Source organism: Simochromis diagramma, unplaced genomic scaffold (assembly GCF_900408965.1).
Source record: "Simochromis diagramma unplaced genomic scaffold, fSimDia1.1 OVJJ01000705.1, whole genome shotgun sequence".
NCBI classification, from domain to species: domain Eukaryota; kingdom Metazoa; phylum Chordata; class Actinopteri; order Cichliformes; family Cichlidae; genus Simochromis; species Simochromis diagramma.
The window spans coordinates 2,618,611-2,633,820 of record NW_024387448.1 but is presented as its reverse complement, the minus strand read 5'-3'; the positions used below and the strand labels follow the sequence as shown (position 1 = coordinate 2,633,820).

Here is a 15,210-nt window from a genome sequence, read left to right as displayed (position 1 = left end):
CCCTCATTCACTCAGTCACTTGGCCACTTATCCAGACATGGTCATCTGTAAAAAGCGAAAATCTCAGCTTGCTTTCTAGGCAGCAGCTGCTGATGCTTTTCCCTTCAGGAAAATTGGGCTGTTACTTTTTAGCAGCTTTAATACCCTAATTTATGATTTATCATGTGTCAGCCTCAAACACAGTCTCTATGGTAATGTCGTGTAAAAGCTATTTATTTCTACACAATAAGTGATACAGGAAAGAAAATACATGCAGCTCTGACTGAGAATATTATAGACACTTCTTGTTGCAGGGTTTCAGTGAACACACATGGCACACTCCCTGGAAGGGCAATGGAAATATTACCAGTTGCCAAATGCAAATGAAGCACATCAACACAATGTTGAAAATGACTTGCGCCTTCAATAGCCTCAAGAGCAGTTGCTAAGATATGAAAGTGATTTTATGATCGAGCCTCATTGGCACACATGTTCTCTCTTTCCTTTACTCGCACTTTCTTTCCACTGACGCCAAGCCCTAAGGCCGGCCTCCCGTCATCGAAGGCCAATTACCGTGCGACGAGCAGACGAGCCTTCGTGAGCCCTGATTTCACTGGTATAACATGCCGAACTTCGATCACGTGACGGTTAAACGAACCAACGACTACTCTAGAGAGAGAGAGAGGGGGAGAGAGATCTTGTGAGAGCTGTATGAGAGAGAGAGTGTGCGAAGACAGTGCGGTGGAGTTCTATTGCCATTACGCACTATTACGCACGGACTTCCAGGAGAGAAGCGCTCAGCTTTAAAGGAGCGGGGTTTGGATTGCTTGCATATACAGGTGAGTGTGTAGGCGATTTGTTAAAAGATACTTGTTTATATGTGACTGTGTGTCTTCTGTTGATCCGTGTGGTGTGCAGTGAAGCGTGGCTCTGATGAAAGACATGCATGCACGCAAAGCTGTTACCGGATGATACGTAGAAATATTTAGCGAATTGGCGCAGTATTACAAAAAAAGAAAAAAAAAAAAGTAATCCCGTGCCTGTGATCGGAGGAGCTGTCAGCCTGCAGCGTTAAACATGCCGTGAATTCCGAAGTAACCTCCACACCTAACTAAGCACGCAGCGTGGTTAAGAGCAGGAGAGCACCATGCTGTCAAAATTCTTGTTTGATGTTTAATGGCTGCAGGGTTACTCCAGGGCAGATCGCTTAGACGTGGCCAAACCTATCCCGAACTCTCTTCCAAACCCCTTTTTCTCCCCCCTCCCATAAGGTATCACGTAGAAGCAGCAGCTGCAGAACACCAGACCCTCAATGTCATATGATGTTACCTTATTCTGGCCTGAGATCATACATTAGATAAAAGTTCGTGTGTGTGTGTGTGTGTGTGTGTGTGTGTGTGTGTGTGTGTGTGTGTGTGTGTGTGTGTGCACAACAAAAACATTTTTTTGTTTTATTTTTTTTCTTAGGATCTCTGCACTTGAAAACTTTTTTAAAATTTTTTTTTATTCTTTTACAGAAGAGGGCGCACTATCATTTTGTCTCTTCCCGTTTTCATGCAGCCTTTTGAGGTTTTAAAGGGGGATTTCAGAGTTGCGTTTAATCATCATAAGCCACTCACTGCATGTAAGTGGATTTGTGTCTAGTGTGTGTGTTTTTTTGTTTTTTTTTTATCCATGTAAATGTAGATGTGGTGCATTGTTTTTCTGGCATAAAAATAGACACTAAATCCCTCACTCTTCCTGCAGTGGCACCGATTGACTCCAAAACTGCAGAAAGCTTTTGGGCTCTAGCTTTACATTACACAGTGTGTTAACTCATCCACTTAACACACTGTATACTGCAATAGCTACACCCTTTAGCACACGCTCTTCCTCTTATTCAGCTATTTATCAATAAGTGACTTATATATATATATAAGTCATGTATATATTATATATATTGTGTCTATTTCTTACTTAGTGCATTGTCTGTCTTGTTAATGTTTATACTGGAGCACTGTAACCAAAATAATTTCCCCTAGGGATCAATAAAGTATTCTGATTCTGATTTAATGTCGAATATCTGCCGTATTGAAAATCTTATTGATACAAAATTTCAATTGGTGTCCTCTTTGAGACAAAAGCTCTGCAAAGGACCACAGGTAGAAAAACACGTTTAATGACCATATGGCTTTAATGTTAGAAGAAACCGGAAACCCAAACTCCACATGGTCAACTTGAAGTCTGAACCAGCAGCTGCACCATCCACGCTCCCGCACACATGCACAGTCTTTAAATTCCACTTCCTTCACACATGATTGACTTTCCTTTTGAAGTGCCATCAGCTGCAAACCTCTTGAACAGGCAGCAGGTAGAAACCACAAAGAATAGGAGATCATTCTCAGTCTGTTAGTGCTGGTTTACTTATTTGTTATTTTTTCTTGTTAAAAAATTAACCTCATAGACAACATTGCTGTGTTTGTGTCACGCTGGAACTTTTTAGGAATAACCATCACCCAGGAACATAAGCCTGTTAAAAGTTCCATTTCATTAAAATTGAACACAGTCTGAGCAGCTGCCACTAAATGAGGATTGTGGAGAATCTCTTTCAATTTCATACCTAATAACCTTAATCATTTGTGTTTTGTAGGAACAAGAAACACGCTTGAACGTTCACAACAGCCCGATCTTCAGAGCAGAGAGAAGCAAAGCCAGTTGCCATTCATCCGCACAGGAATGGTTGATCACTTACCATTTGGTGAGGAGACCTTCCTGTATTACACCGGCTCCCCAAAGTCTGACTATAGCTGCCTCTATTGCCACACTAATGGTGGCATCATGGTGACTGACGCGTGTACCTACCACCACCACCACCACCACCTGTACCAAGGAGTGACTCTCTCCTCCTCTCCTCGGCTCTCTGAGGACGACCTCAGTGACTCCTCCAGCCCTCGTTCGTCCCTCTGCTCCAGTCCCGAGTCCTCGTCCCCGGTGTCACGACATGTCCTCAGCTCCAGCTACAAAAGCAGGAGCAGCAGGAGCAGTGGGAGCTGCAGCTCCTCGGGAGGAGAGAGTCAAGACAGCCTGCTAGACCTCCTGCTGTCTCAGGCCTCCCACACCACCTCATTAAGTTCTAACACCAGCAACAGCAGCAACACTCTTTCATCCTCTCTGTGCCTGTCCTCTCCACCTTCCTCCACATCTTCTTCTCCTACTGTTCCCATTTTACCTACGGGGCTGGCTTGGGAGCAACAGCTGAGTGTTCTGCAGCAGCAGGCCAAAGAGGATTCTTATGAGTTCCCAGTCTTCCTCGATGAGTTGCAGGATCCTGCGGCATTCCTGTTCCAGCCCACTCTAGAGGAGATTGAGGAGTTCCTAGAGGAAAACATGGTTGTGGCAGTGGAAAAAGAAGAGGAAAGGTGCGATGAGGTGATGTCCCCAACATCAGAGGATGTAGATGCAGAAAATTCAAGGACATTAGCAGGAGAACTAGTGTCGCAGAACTCGGATCAAACTGTGCCTGTGGCTCATTCTCCACTCTCCTCCCACACAGAGACCAAACATGCACCATGTGCATCAGACATGGACAGCTCATCATCATCGGTAGATGCTAGCTGTGTAACTAGCTCTGCCACCAGCCATGCAGAAGGGATCAAACAGGAGGACTCTGGATCACTGCCTTCCTCATCCGAAAGTTCCAGCTCTGCTTCTCCTGTGCCTGTCATCCTACAAATCCAGCCTATACAGATCAAACAGGAACCAAACTCCAGCGCCATTTCAGAATCTGACACACAGAATCCTGAGAAATCCCAGTCCCAACAAACCCTGGCCCCAACTGACATCAAAATAGCTCAGCTCCTGGTTAACATTCAGGGGCAGACTTTTGCCTTAGTGCCTCAGCTGCTTTCTTCAGCTAACGTCGCGAGCTCAAGCAAAGCTGGGATCACCACTTCGTCCAAATTTGTCCGGATCGCGCCGGTGCCCATCGCAGCTAAACCCACAGGGCTTGTGGAAGGTGGGTTAGGTGGCAGTTCGGCTACAGGGGTGCTTTCTGGAGGTCAGAGGTACCAGAAGAATGCAGTCGCAGACCTTATTAAGATGCACAAGTGCTCTTTTCCTGGCTGTAATAAGATGTACTCCAAGAGCAGCCACCTTAAAGCCCATCTGAGGAGGCACACGGGGGAGAAGCCATTCGCCTGCACATGGCCTGGCTGTGGATGGAGGTGAGCGGGACCAAATGTTTTTATAGTAAAGCTGGTATGACTTCAAATGAAGTCAAGAGCAAGCCAGCTTCACATGACACACATTCAATTGCTTTAGCCTCTTATAACATCCACCAGGTAACCAGCAACCCACCTAGGGTTAAGAGTAGGGAGTGAGTTAGGTCATGCCCCCCCCCCCCCCCCCCCCCCTTAAAAAATTTTAGGGGGGGGGGGGGGTGCTATTTGGATCACCCAAATGGAAAAGAAATCATGTAATGTCAAAATGAATGTATTAAAGTTCATTTGTAAAATTTCCTATTTAGCATGTGGTTAACCAGTTACATGGTGGATACTAAGAGGTTTAATGTTGCATATAAATCCGTATCTACACTACAGAGATTACAATAACCAGGATTATCGACTTCCACTCTATAGGATACTTGAATACTGTGTACAGACTTTAATGAGGTACCACAGTGCTACACATTAATGTGTCATGTAATGAAGAATACTCTATTGTCAGGTTAATACTGATAAGAAGTGATACTCTAGGAAATGTAATCCATCGAGTGCAGCAGCATTAAGCTGTCTTATTGTCCTTTTTGACTTCTGAAATATGCTAGAAGGGTTTTTTTGCTTCTTGGAGGAAGAGCAAATTGTTCCACATCCTTTATCTGTCTTTGAGGCATCTTTGATGTCCCCACGTCATCTGAAAGAACCAAAGATATCATTTTACAAGAGAGTGAAAACTTTAACAAGGGTATAAATGTATGTTAAATGCACAGAGAGAGGATTCAGGAACCTCTGTTTGATTAGTTTATGGATGGGAGTGAACGGAGGAATGGGTCATCGTCAGGGAAGCTGCACTCAAGGCTTTTTTAGAAGGTTACAATTTGTTCTTTTCTACATGTTGGTTGTATCCCGGCTATCTGTGTGTTTTTCTACCGTGGTAAAATTGCAGATTAGATAGAGTGCCTTTTGAAGCTGTCTGCATGCAGACTTTGTCCCCCGTTAGTTATTCCATTTGTTTGCTCACTGTCTGCAACCACTTTACTCCTTTCCTCGCAGCAGAGCATTAGTACAGAATCAAGTTTAAAGTTATCAGTGTAGGATACAAGGTAAAAGTCTAATTTGCTGCAAATTGAGTAGCTTTTCCATGTTTAAATCATGGACTAGATTTGAATAAGAAATCCTTACTTGAACTCTTTGATCATTGGTGCAGTGGTCATTTATTTCAGTTGTTGCCCAAGAGTGTGCATATAGAGCCTTATAGACATGTCCCTGTGTGTTTGTGTGTGTGTTTTTGTACATATGGACATAGGCCAGCCTACATTAGGGCAAGCATTGGTAACATTAAAATAACTCTGCTAAGGATTTGAAGTAAAGGGTAAATTTAAATTTAGGTTAAAGTTAGAGTGAAAAAGTTAATGTGTTTTTGTCATGGAGTGATATGTTGGATATCAATACGTATGGTGGTCCAGCTCAGCAGTTGTCCGGTGCAGAGTTACACCTGCAATCAGCACACACTGTGAGGAGGCTGTGCTACAACTATAACCATTAAAAAAACATGTCAGACATTTTTTAACAACATTATGGATGGACAAACATCCAGGTATTTCTATATCAAGTTATTGTGATCTGTCACTTGTTATGCATGTAATGATCTCTTTTTTTGGAGTCTAAGACATACTTTTTCCATGTTTTTCATGAGAAATAAAGTGCTATAGGCACTTGTCCTTTGGTAACCTGTATCATTCCATCAAGCTTGCTGATGAAGGACAGATGAGATGAGTGATACGACTCTCATGTCTTGGCTTTATAGGGAGGTTTTAAGGCATCCAGGGGAAACTTGATGAGGTCACTGGACCCGAGCACTCACTGGAAAGCAACCGTTACAGCTTGTGGATGTTAGTTTTCTGCTTTTTCCTCAGACCAAACAGATGAGATCAAAAACACTTTTATTAGTGAGCTTGAAAAGGTGCTCTTGGCTAGCTCTGCCCTCCTTTTCAAATTTTAATGCTAAGCTAAGCTAACTTCTGATCTGAAGCCCAAAATGAATTTGTATCGGAGCTTTGTTTTGCTGCATTGCTGTGTTATTGTTATCAGTGGCAGACATATGGACGTAATGCATGTAATCAGTTTGCAGATCACTTGAAACTGGGGATACCAACGTGTTAGTTTTGTAGTTCAAGTAATCGGTTATTTAGTTACTCTTTACAATAATCAATGTGATGCTGTTAAAATTTCTTCACATTTTTGCTCCTTGTGACTAAAAAGAAAATCTCAGGAATGTTTCCAATCATACTGTTGATTCAGTGAGCGTGATCAGGTGCTAAGGCAGCTGAGTGCATGTTAAAGTAGGACATGCAAGCTAAGCACTCACCACGACTATGCTAGTGGCAGTGAGGTCCACCGAAGAGGAGAAAGATGCAGGTGCTACAGCTCAGAAACCAGCTAGGTGTCAGATGGAGTTCTCATTTCAGGGAAATTAATGAGCTTGTTATGTGGTGGAGAAAACTCTGCTGATGCTTATTTAAACTTTAGATCTTTTTGTTTGGATTACGAGTGTGTTTTGACAGAGTGTGGCAAGATTACCCATGTTTTTCGATTGGTCAGGTTTAATGGTGCACTCGCTTTCATTTATGACTGGATTTAATCTGTGTTGTCAGGAAATGCAAACACTGAGAACTACATGTTTCTTTAAGTGATCCTAAATGTTCTTTCAAAACTTCATCTCCATTGTCTTTACGTGACAGCAGCAGTAATTTACTATATTATAAAGTTACCTCTTCCACACTCCTCTCCCTCTGAGTCAGGAAATGGACGTGAAGTAAGAAGTCAGGCTCCCTGTACCCTCTGTAACCTTAGAGCAGATCCATGTGTTGGCTCCTCTGAAGTAGACAGGATTTCATTGGCTGGATTCCCACATATAACTCAGTCAACATTATATTCCTTCCTTTGCCAAACGGTTTTCCTTTTTAAAGCTTTTTGGAATTTTTTTCCCCTCTTGTGACCATCTGGTCACATGTAAACACTTAAATTAGCACATACATACAAGCAACACACGCACACACACCCATACACGCACACACACCCATACATGCACACAAACATGGAGCATTTTCATCTCCGGCCTGCACTGAGGCTCTCATGTGAGGATTGTGTTGAGAATCTGGGCTGGAACCCAAAGTTTGCTGTAAAAACACTCCAGCGTGTGCGTGCTCGGCATCTGTCATCAGGGCTGTGGCTTGTTGTCTTTGTCAGCTGATGCATTCATCATTACAACAAAACAATGTTGGGTGGTGACGGGGCTGTCACAGTCAAACTTAGCCTCAGATTTGGACACTTAGAGCTCAAAAGAGAGACAAAGGGAAAGGAAGAGAGGGTGCTTAGTTTATGATCCATCACTCACGAAGGGTTGTTGATCTGGCGGGGACCACCGTGGATGGAAAGTTGCTGCTATTCAGCTAGATAAAAAGATAATATCTATTTTGCAAAAATCCTTCAGAAGAGTTTCATGGCCTTTGTGTTGGTTAACATGTAGTAGGCATACCTATACCTATATATATGCCAGCATCTGTGTTACTGTTTGTTACCGCCACACCTTTTAGGCTGTTTTCTTTGAATGCTGCTTTGGCGGAAGATCTAAGTTCAGGGACAAGTTAGAACAAGACCTGCGTGTGTTTCCCACAGGGCCCACGCTGTTATGTATACTATGTGTTGTGCAGCTCCACGCCAAGCTGCCCCAAGGACTTGAGGCGCAAAAGCCACAATCCTCAGTGAAAAGCACAAACTCACGTACAAGAAAATTGCCCCTAATCCCAACCTGTAGCACTTATGAACTCGCTGAACTCACTGAGCTTGAGGACACTCTCTCTCTCTGTCCACAATCTGTGACATGTAAGCTGAGAAAAAGTGACATCGCTAAAATTGTAGACAAAGAACTAAAGCAAGAATGGGCATGAGGTGGTGAGAGAGAGAAGGTGGGGTGACAAAAGAGAACAGGTGTTACGCCAAAGAACATACATGTGAAGAGAGTGAGGTTATGTAATTGCATAACTCCTGCATGAATGTTCTCTTGAAAGATCTTTCTGGCTACAGTACATTATGTTATAGTTCTTATAGGCTCAGCCCAAATTTAGTCGTAGAGTACACATGTATGGGTTCTACCGTGCCCAAGCTTGTAGCTGATATAGTAATGCTTTAGGGTTTAATGCTTGCATTCACATCATCCAGCAATTACCAAGAGTGTAGTCGCATAAAGAAGAGAACGTAAAGACATGGATCAGTATTTATTTCTGTTTACTTGACATGTTCTTGAGGTAGGGAGAACTAGGTTAAAAAAAATCCCACTAATCCCTTCAACACAAAGGTAAAAGACTTCAGTAGACAGTCTATCACAAAATTAATGTTATTCAAGGCTCCAATAAGCCATAACTGTCTGTTAACAAAACTGAATGACTGTGTGAAATGTAAAGAGGTACATGAGGGTGTCAAATGAAAAGAAACCTGTCATAGAAGTTTCCATTGGCTCGTTATCCAAACTACAACTCTTTCCTTATTTTGCTCTGCTGTGTCTTCTACTGTAGTTGTGCAACAAACAGATGAGCTTGTTAGCTTTATAAAATGGCATTTTATAACTGCATTCAGGGCTACAGGGAGATGAGCAAATCATCCCTAGCTGTAGTATATACTGTAGTAAACATTGTGTTTGTGTAAGAGAGCTAGAAAGACACCTTTCATTTGCCTCTTTTCTGTCGCTCAGTTAACTTTTCAAACAGCCTGCAACAAAAAGTGTTTTTCACACATTTGGAGAGCTTTGCAACTTGATATCAGTAACTGCGTTTTGTTTTACCTAAAGGTCCTTTGTAACATGGTTAGACAATAACTGGTGAATGTCATAACTTTTAGTGTCAGCCCGATGTGCTGCCCCCAACAGACCATAAAGCAAATAGTTATATGGTGCAGTTTTACTGAATACAGTCACAAAAAAGAAAGTACACCCCAGTATTCACTAGCGTGCACAAACACCTTTAACAGCAATGTATGATAATGTGTGACTTCATCATTATTATTGTTACTGTGGGGGAATCTGGTCTGACTCTTCGTTGCTTCAGTTCATTGAGGTTTGCAGGCGTTCGTTCATGCACAGCTCTCTTAAGGTCAGCATGTCAGTCATGTTGAGATCCACACATGACTGGGCCATTGTAGCACCTTGATTCTTTTCCTTTACAACAAAAGGATCATTGTCCTGATCCATGATCCAGTTTAGGCCAAGCTTTAGCTGTCAGACTGATGGCCTTACATTTGACTCTGGAATACTAGAAGTCCAAACCTCCAGCTCGGCAGTTGGTATAAGCTGTGTTTGCTGAAATGTTGTTTTTCTAGTTGTTTGGTTGCATTTTTTGCATTTTTTCCCAGACACAGTGATGTGCATTATGGCCTGACATCTCCACTGTGGTTTCATCTGTGCAAAGGATATTGTTTCAAAAGTCTTGTGGTTTACTCAAATGCAGCTTTATAGAGAAAAGGCTTTCTCCTGGCAACCTTTCCAATTGTAGTGTCATGAAGTTTAACATTAAACATGCTAACCAAGGCCTGTAAAGTCTGAGCTGTAGCTTTTAGGCTTTTTGCAGGTACTCTGAGCACTGGATGATCTGACCTTGCAGTGAATTTGCTGGGAAGTCCATTCCTGGGAAGATTGGCACCTGTCCTGAATGTTTTCACTTGTGACCAGTCTTTCTCTTTTTAGAGTGGTAGGATTCAGATTGTTTGGAAAATGGCCACAAATGGCCAACACTTTCTAGATTCACTGGCAGCAACAGTTGCTTTTTTAAAGATCATTGCAGACAGGTTAGCTAAAACATTTCTCGCTATTGTGTCACCTTGGCACCTGCCTCCTACTTACCATCTTAAAGTCTCTGAAAGCTGTAAGGGTGTACTTGGCAAATATTCTACCTGCTCAGGACAAACATGTTAGCATTGCCACCTTTGAGCATATTGGCTCATTGTGTCTCACATAATAGCTATTATGGCTGCAGACTCTTTTGTTACACTGGGGACTGATTATCTGTACTTTTTGGAGTATTATATGAGATTATGTGGGACTTGCAATAGAGAAAGAGCTCCATATCAACAACATGAGTCGTCTTGATTTGTTTTAAGATTCTTGCTGTCTCAGATGCCACTGCTTAGCTTTGTAAGCTCTGTCATTTACCTTCTTTTTATGACTGGCCTATTAAAATGATGAATAGGCCAGTTGTGTAATACATGTCTACAGTGGAAATGGTTTGAAATAACTGTGAGTGACATCTTTACATCTCTGAATTATCGCTTTCATGTCTACAGCCTGCCTCTGCTCCTGGAAATGTGCTAGAAAATCAATCTGTGTTGCAGATTGTTCAGATCTTAACAGCTTTACTAATATATACGGAACCAAATCAAGGTATAAAGGCACTGCTCTGTCATCCACTTAACCCTTCACTGGCTTGATACCCAAGCTGGCCGAAGCCCATAGAAACCACAGCGGAGCAGGCCAGGAATAGACTGGGTTTGGATTTACAGTGCTCATGTGTTAAGCTAAATATGGGATGGCTCTTTAACTTCAAGTCGCAGGGCAATACTCACACCTATCAGATTACCCTGAAATAAAAAAGGCTGGCATGGCTTTTATATCATTTGGCAGCTTAAAGCGTGACTACATCATTTTGTTTTTAGTTTGTTTTTAATATATATATATATATAACAATAGCTGTGTACAAACAGATCACATTACTGATAGTAATAATAAAATAGAACATTTGGAAGCAATAATGGGGAATTATTATAGCCAAATGTTTTTAATGTACAGTAAAATTTGATTAATTTGTTAACCACATGCTGGGGTTCCTTCCAACAGGTTTTCTCGATCAGACGAGCTATCCCGACACCGCCGCTCCCACTCAGGAGTGAAACCATACCAGTGTATAGTCTGTGAGAAGAAGTTTGCTCGCAGTGATCACCTGTCGAAACACCTCAAAGTCCACCGCTTTCCACGAAGCAGCAGGACAGGACGCTCTGCAAATGGACCCCTCTGACCCTGCTCTGGCAGCCTGACAGATATGAGGGAAGGGGAGGGAATGTGACGAAAGACAGAGGAGGGTGGTGGGGTGATAGTCCAGATGCCCTTTAAAGGAGTTTGCGCCGGACTCCTTTTTGCCCAAGTGTGTTTATGTTCAAATACGTGTGCGTGACGTACACTCATGGTACTGTGATAATTTATTGGGTGACGAGGAAAAGACTGTAACGAACTAAAACAGAAAACTGTTACTTGACAAAGCACCCTCACAGGTGGAATAAGCTTCTTGTATATTACAACTTTATTCTCAGATATTTTAGCTAACCTAATTTGGAGAAAGATCTGCTATTTTTTACATGTTGGGGTGTGTGTTATTGCTATGTTCAATCAAAAGCCTTATATCAATAAAAGGTATAACACTGGTGGGTTGGCTACTATTTAAAACTAGGGATGCTATAGCGACTAATTTGCTAGTTGTTTAAACAAAAAAAAAAGGAATCAGGTTAGCTGACTTGTCTAAAAGGTAGAAAACAATGAAAACTTAATGGACGAGGTTAAACATTGGCTGTATCTAAGAGCTATGTGAAACTTTCAATCGCGTTCCTCCGTGATCAGATTGCATTTTAAATGTCTCTGACATGTGTGGAACTCTGAGCTGTATGTAATGTTGCACACAGATACAATGATTAGTTTGCCATTAGCTTGCATGCTAGCACAGGTGACATACAACCATTCATTTTCTGCGTCAAAATACTGCTGAACCAAGCTGGTTAGTGGTAATCTGCTTATTTTCCATCTTGCTACCAGGTGTACCAGTCTGTGTAACTGACTAGTATTTCTGGTGCTGACTAGCAATAGCAGTAGGATTTAAACATCTAGTTGACTAGTCACATGCATCCCTGTTTAAAACCTCCACTTTTTATACTCTTCCTGGAGCCAAATGTTTTGAAAAGTAATACTAGCAAAAACTTACTGCTTAATGGCTTGAATTTTGTTTGTTGCACGGCAACAAGAGCTTACTGGGCATACTATTAGGAAGTAATGGGGACTATTAAGGTCTTGGTTTAATTCTTTCTCAGTAGATAAAAAGATACACCAACATTCCATTAGCTTTGAATAAGTCTCTTTGTTGCCTTAGAGTCTGTTACGACCTCAAACACAAGAACAAAGCTCAAGTTGATGTTGAATTACTGCTCACCAACAAATATCATGTAATTTGCACTGATACTCATGACATTTTTGGTTGTCTGCCCATAGTGAGAATTCTGAGAATTTTGTGTTATCTTACTGCGGTCTGACTCTTTTTGATTCATCTTGTCAAAAAATTACTTATCGTAATAATTGTAAATTTAATGGCCTTTATTGGATCAAAGCTGATGACCCTAAAGCCAAGCTTTAAAACTCTGTCTTTGTTCATCTCATGAAATGTCACAACTTCTGTTTAATGATTTTGTTATACCATATCAGTTATTACTTAATGTGACTTTCTTTACTTTATGTCACTGCTGTCATATGATACAAGATGGTAAATCTGCTGGCATCAATGTGAATCTTTTGTCTTGCCCCAGATTTTTTGAACATCTGAAATTAAATGAAATCGTTACCTGTCAAATTGAGTTTGTCTATTTGGTAGCCAGTTATTAAGGCTAGCACCAAGGACACCAAAGTAAAAAGATTAAAGATAAGCTATGTTGTTTTTGCTAAAGAACTGGCCAATGCTGTCACATGTTGCAATGACAGGATCACAGTACATATGAAAATTATAAGTACCTTCAATCGTTTATCATAGTGCATAGCGTAAATGATGTACAATTACAAAACAGTAACTAGCATTATAAAATGTTAGCTAACATCAGCTAGTGTTAGCTAACTTGTATTAGCTAATAGTGACCAACTGCAACGGAGGCAAAATACCCAAGTACGTATTGCATTTTTAAAATCAGTGCTTTATCACTGAAGACTTAATTTGTAAGAGAATAAATTGTTAATTAATTAATGTATGAAATATTTTGGATCTTTCTTAAAGAGGCATCAAATAGATATTGTCCCACTTTTCTCCACAGATTAAAACTTAAAAGAGCTCAGTTAACTTTCCATTGAGAGTGGAAAATTAGTGTCATTGCAACATCAAATGCCACATCTAAAGGGAAATCTTCATGAGTAAGTTTTCTTACTTTGGTTGTGCCCAAACATGAATTTACAGCACATTTTTCAAAATATATACCATTTTTAAAAGCATTCAAGAAACACTATTGCTGGTCTTGAACATATCAATTCTTCTAAAAGAGGTATTGTACTGTAAGGAAGCAGTGACTGTTAAGCTTTTTTTTTTTCATATCTCACTTAACTGAGTAGATTGCTTTAATCTCTTATTCTGAATTTCCTTTGAATTAAACCAAATAGCATAGGACGAGCTCAGAGGAAATTTCTGTGCCATAAAGTTGAGAATTATTTGACAAAATTCACAGATTTGAAACAGATTTAAAATATGGTTTTAAGAAAGACTTTTGTGGTTTTAGAAATTGATGATTTGCTGAAACCTGCAGTGATTGTCAAACCCTTTTTAGTCTTTGGTTTGCCACCAGTGACGCTATATAAAGGAAGTATGTTAACTCAGTCAGCCATTCCTTCCATGCAATTAGAAGAAACACTTTTCTGAAAGGGTGTCGTACGTGATCCCGTGAATGTATGTAAATACTTTATATTCATCTAAAAGAGAATTGAAATATTCTTCTAGTGATTTCTGTGATTGTGAAAGATTTTTAAAACTGTAAAGAAAGTGTACATAACATGATAATTCAAATATATTGTTTTAAAATTAGTTAACTTAGTGTTTGTGAGGTCTGTACACAACACATACAATAGACTTATTACATGTTTCATGATGCATTCTTTGTAAGAAGTCAAAAAAATGGATGTCAGCAACAGTTTATTTACATGCACTTGGTTTAACATTGAAAATAAAACAAATTGAAATTACACCTGAGTTGGAAATAAAATTGTCCGTGTGTTATGAAACACTGAAGTCATTTTCAGATGTGTTCTGTACATACCTACAACAAAAAAGCTAAAAATGTTATTTTTTGCTTTTGTTCTACAATGTAAAACATTTACAATAAATAAAAAAACAAACAAACACGACTTGTTTTTACTGTTTAAACAGCCAATAAGTGTTTCATTAGATTTTTTTATATATTGCTTTCCTGATGTTTTCGCTGAGAGACTTTCAGTCACATGATACAGTAAAAATGTCAGATTTGGGCCACATTATTTGGGAATGACAAAATGAATTTATTTCTGACTGCATGTGTGCATTTATTTTTAAGTGCTTTTAAGAGTAAAGAGTAAAAAGTGTTGACACTATCAATATCTATAGTTGTTATTTAGTTATAAGATTGATATAGTCTCTAGCTAAGGTTTGCTTATGCCATCTAATATTAGCTGTAAGTGATTTACCAAACCTAGGCTTGCTGACTTGAGTAAATTAATTAATTAATTAAATGTTACTGTAGTAAATTACTACTACAATGTCAGAATACAGCAAGATAACTACTTCTAATAGATAGAGCATAATAGAGCAATTAAGCATGAGTTAGATTTACAAGAGTGTATAAGTAATCATCTTTAAATGGACAGTGTGCCCAAGAATACTGAAGCGCCCCAGGAATCAAACTACCAATTAATATATAATCTGGTCTTCCTCCTAAGCTACAGTTAACCCTGTTAAAAATATCTCATACTTAAAAAGGACAAAGTGGTGCATATTAACAGAAATATTCTGTATATATTGGACAGAGCTTGAAAACTCAGTCAAACATGTCTGGCTCTGAACAAACGCACAAAACCACATACATCCAAAAATAGCCAGTGCCCTATATTTGTCTCATACTTTCTTGTGCACATTTCTGTACAATGGTTACAATACAGTACTGATTTATAGAACTTGAGATCAACTGTTTTGGTTCCGAATCATTGCGCTCTTCAATTTTTGGT

At 40.1% G+C, this 15,210-nt stretch overlaps 1 protein-coding gene across 2 annotated transcripts; it reads left to right on the top strand.

The window, feature by feature from the left end:
* Positions 1-642: 642 nt before the first annotated feature.
* On the top strand, positions 643-14,337 carry LOC120722654 (Krueppel-like factor 15). Of its 2 annotated transcripts, XM_040013712.1 has the most exons (4): positions 643-818; positions 1,497-1,603; positions 2,609-4,181; positions 11,059-14,337. In XM_040013712.1, the coding sequence occupies exons 3-4, from the start codon at positions 2,695-2,697 to the stop codon at positions 11,234-11,236; spliced, it is 1,665 nt and encodes a 554-aa protein (XP_039869646.1). In that variant the 5' UTR covers positions 643-818; positions 1,497-1,603; positions 2,609-2,694; the 3' UTR covers positions 11,237-14,337. The 2 variants fall into 2 exon arrangements, with proteins under 2 accessions (XP_039869646.1, XP_039869645.1); XM_040013711.1 differs by lacking the exon at positions 1,497-1,603 and having other exon boundaries at positions 644-818.
* The last annotated feature ends 873 nt before the right edge of the window (positions 14,338-15,210 follow it).

Bases quoted from the DNA above. Each gene is read 5' to 3' on its own strand.
- LOC120722654 (XM_040013712.1), top strand. From the start codon at position 2,695: ATGGTTGATCACTTACCATTTGGTGAGGAGACCTTCCTGTATTACACC. The intron at 4,182-11,058 runs GTGAGCGGGACC...TCCTTCCAACAG, and splicing joins TGGCCTGGCTGTGGATGGAG to GTTTTCTCGATCAGACGAGC.